The sequence below is a fragment of the Macrobrachium nipponense genome, chromosome 42, assembly GCF_015104395.2.
Source record: "Macrobrachium nipponense isolate FS-2020 chromosome 42, ASM1510439v2, whole genome shotgun sequence".
NCBI lineage: Eukaryota > Metazoa > Arthropoda > Malacostraca > Decapoda > Palaemonidae > Macrobrachium > Macrobrachium nipponense.
In genome coordinates, this window is record NC_061103.1 from 7,303,798 (window position 1) to 7,306,297 (window position 2,500).

Sequence of the window (2,500 nt, forward strand, 5' to 3'; positions counted from 1 at the left end):
ATCATGTTCGTATTTCAGAGATATTTAAGAATTTTATTTTATTTATTAAAATTAAATTTTTTTTCAAATTAAGGAAAACTATTATTTTTCAGGCTTATTCTGGATCTAACTGTCATATGAACACAAAAATGACAAAAAACCGCATATTATTGACCTGAGATCGGACGTCCTAACTCAGCAGTCTCCTGAAATGAAGGAGTTCATGATGGCTGCTGAAGTAGGAGACGATGTCTTTCAGGAAGATCCGACGACTATTGGTCAGTAAACTAATTCCTCAAGGGATCAGATATCCTAATTAGAGAATATGTTAAGTATAATGTGATATATTCTTGAGATCTATTCTGTATAAAGGGAAGTCTTAGCTTCTGTAACTTCTATATTACTAAGGGAACGGATATTATAATCGGATATTTTGATTAGAGAGTATTTTAAGTATATTGTAGTGTATTCTTGAGACCTAATCTGTATAAAGGGAAGTCTTAACTTCTGTAACTTCTATACTATTAAGGGAACGGATTTTATAATTGGATATTTTGATTGGAGAGTATATTAAGTATACTGTGGTATATTCTTGAGATATATTCTGTTTAAAGGGAACTCTTAACCTTGTAACTTCTATAGTACTAAGGGATGAGATATCTTGAATGGAGAGTATATTAAAAATATTGTAGTATATTCCTATGAAATTCTCTAGTACTAAAGTATCAGGTAATTTTGAGAGTATATTAAGTATATTATAGTATATTCTTGAGATCCAATGTGCACAAAGGGAACTCATAACTTCTGAAACTTCTCCAGTACTAAGCGATGAGATATCTTGATTGGAGGATATATTAAGCATATTGTTGTATATTCTTGCCATCTAAGCAAATTAAACCATTCTCTCCTCTCGTCACAATACTATGCCTATAACAGCTTATCATTTTTTTAGAAATATTTAGAAAAATAAATTCATCTACTTGATAAATTATGCTTAGGTCTTCCATAACTCTTTAAATATGGAAATAATAGTCAATAATATTTTTACAAGTACTTAGAAATATAAATTTCTCTACTTGATAAATTATGGTTAGATCTTCCATAATTCTGGGAATTTAGAAACGGTAATTTCCATTTTCGTTAGTATCTGTAAGACATTAACCCTGCAATCGAGATCTAAAATATTCATTTTCATATCCATTCTGCTGTTGCAAACAGCGTTGGAACACAAGGTTGCAGATATGTTGCAGAAAGAAGCAGCATTGTTTGTCCTGAGCGGAACGATGGGGAATCTCCTCTGTGGTGAGTCGTCTCTTCCTCTGGTCGTTTGAAATAAATTTTTGTGTGTCTTGTGGGACCTTGAGACCTGCGTTCAGATTTCCCTTTTTCGTATGAGTTTTACTATTGATGATATTAATTTACAATTTACTTTGGGGATGTATATTTATATACATTAACATACATTAATTCTTTGTGCTTTTAAATAGTGGTACAACTGTTATAGCTAGATTCCAAATTCTGTACCACGTTGGTGGTACAGATTCCACACGGAAATATTATTGAACTGACCTCTCTCCTCTCTCTCTCTCTCTCTCTCTCTCTCTCCTTGGTAGACAAGGAAATTATGAAATATATGTAAATAAATCATTTTGCTTCTTATTCATTGGGCTAAAATATTATTTAATAATATATATTTATTTTTACTTTTTTTTAAACAGTAATGACTCATTGTGATAAGAGAGGAAGTGAAATTCTCTTGGGAAACTTAAGCCACATTCACCTATGGGAGCAAGGAAACATTTCGCAGGTAAGCTGCTCATACATACCTACATACATACATACATACATGCATGCATGCATATATATATACATATATATATATATATATATAAATATTATAATATATATATATATATATTCATATGTTAAATATTCTTCTTTGCCTATGAGAGTGCATACAAAATATAATTTATTGTTTCTATAAATAATTAAGAAAAATCTATAATTATAAAAGAAATAACATTTTAATTATATCTTGTCTCATAAAGATTTAATTTAAAGAATAAAAAAATTAGTTTTTTATGAAAACAGCTATATAAACATCCTAGAATATTTATAAAATAAATTATAACGATCAATAATACGTAACGAACCGTAGCAGAATTAGATTATTGTTTCTCATATCTCAATATCATTCCGGATTTCCTCAGCTAGGGGGAGTCCACTCCCACCTCCTGGAGAACCTACCTGACGGGACCTTCCACCTGGACGAGCTGAAGGACTCCGTCAGGGCGGACAACATCCACCTGCCATCCACGCGGCTGGTTTGCATCGAGAACACCCACAACCAACTTGGTGGGAAGGTCTTACCCATACCTTGGTTGGATGAGGTTAGTTTTGTGAGCTGGCCAAGATCGTTTGAGGGTAAATTTCCTTTATTTTTTTTCTGTCCATTTTTCCCATTTGGCCATGTATTCCAATGACACCTCGCTAAACCTTCTTATTCTATAAGGAAGCACGT

At 32.1% G+C, this 2,500-nt stretch overlaps 1 protein-coding gene and 1 long non-coding RNA gene across 2 annotated transcripts in view; one reads left to right on the plus strand and one right to left on the minus strand.

Annotated features, from left to right (window-relative positions):
- Positions 1-2,500, minus strand: part of LOC135213404 (uncharacterized) — a 118,634-nt gene that overhangs the window by 91,497 nt on the left and 24,637 nt on the right. The gene's annotated exons all lie outside the window — the stretch shown is intronic.
- The window catches only part of LOC135213219 (uncharacterized), a 33,244-nt gene that overhangs the window by 28,545 nt on the left and 2,199 nt on the right, over positions 1-2,500 (plus strand). Inside the window, exons 3-6 of the mRNA XM_064247198.1 lie at positions 115-257; positions 1,198-1,281; positions 1,698-1,786; positions 2,190-2,369. Of these exons, the coding sequence (XP_064103268.1) occupies positions 115-257; positions 1,198-1,281; positions 1,698-1,786; positions 2,190-2,369 (496 nt within the window). The remainder of the gene's footprint in view (positions 1-114; positions 258-1,197; positions 1,282-1,697; positions 1,787-2,189; positions 2,370-2,500) is intronic.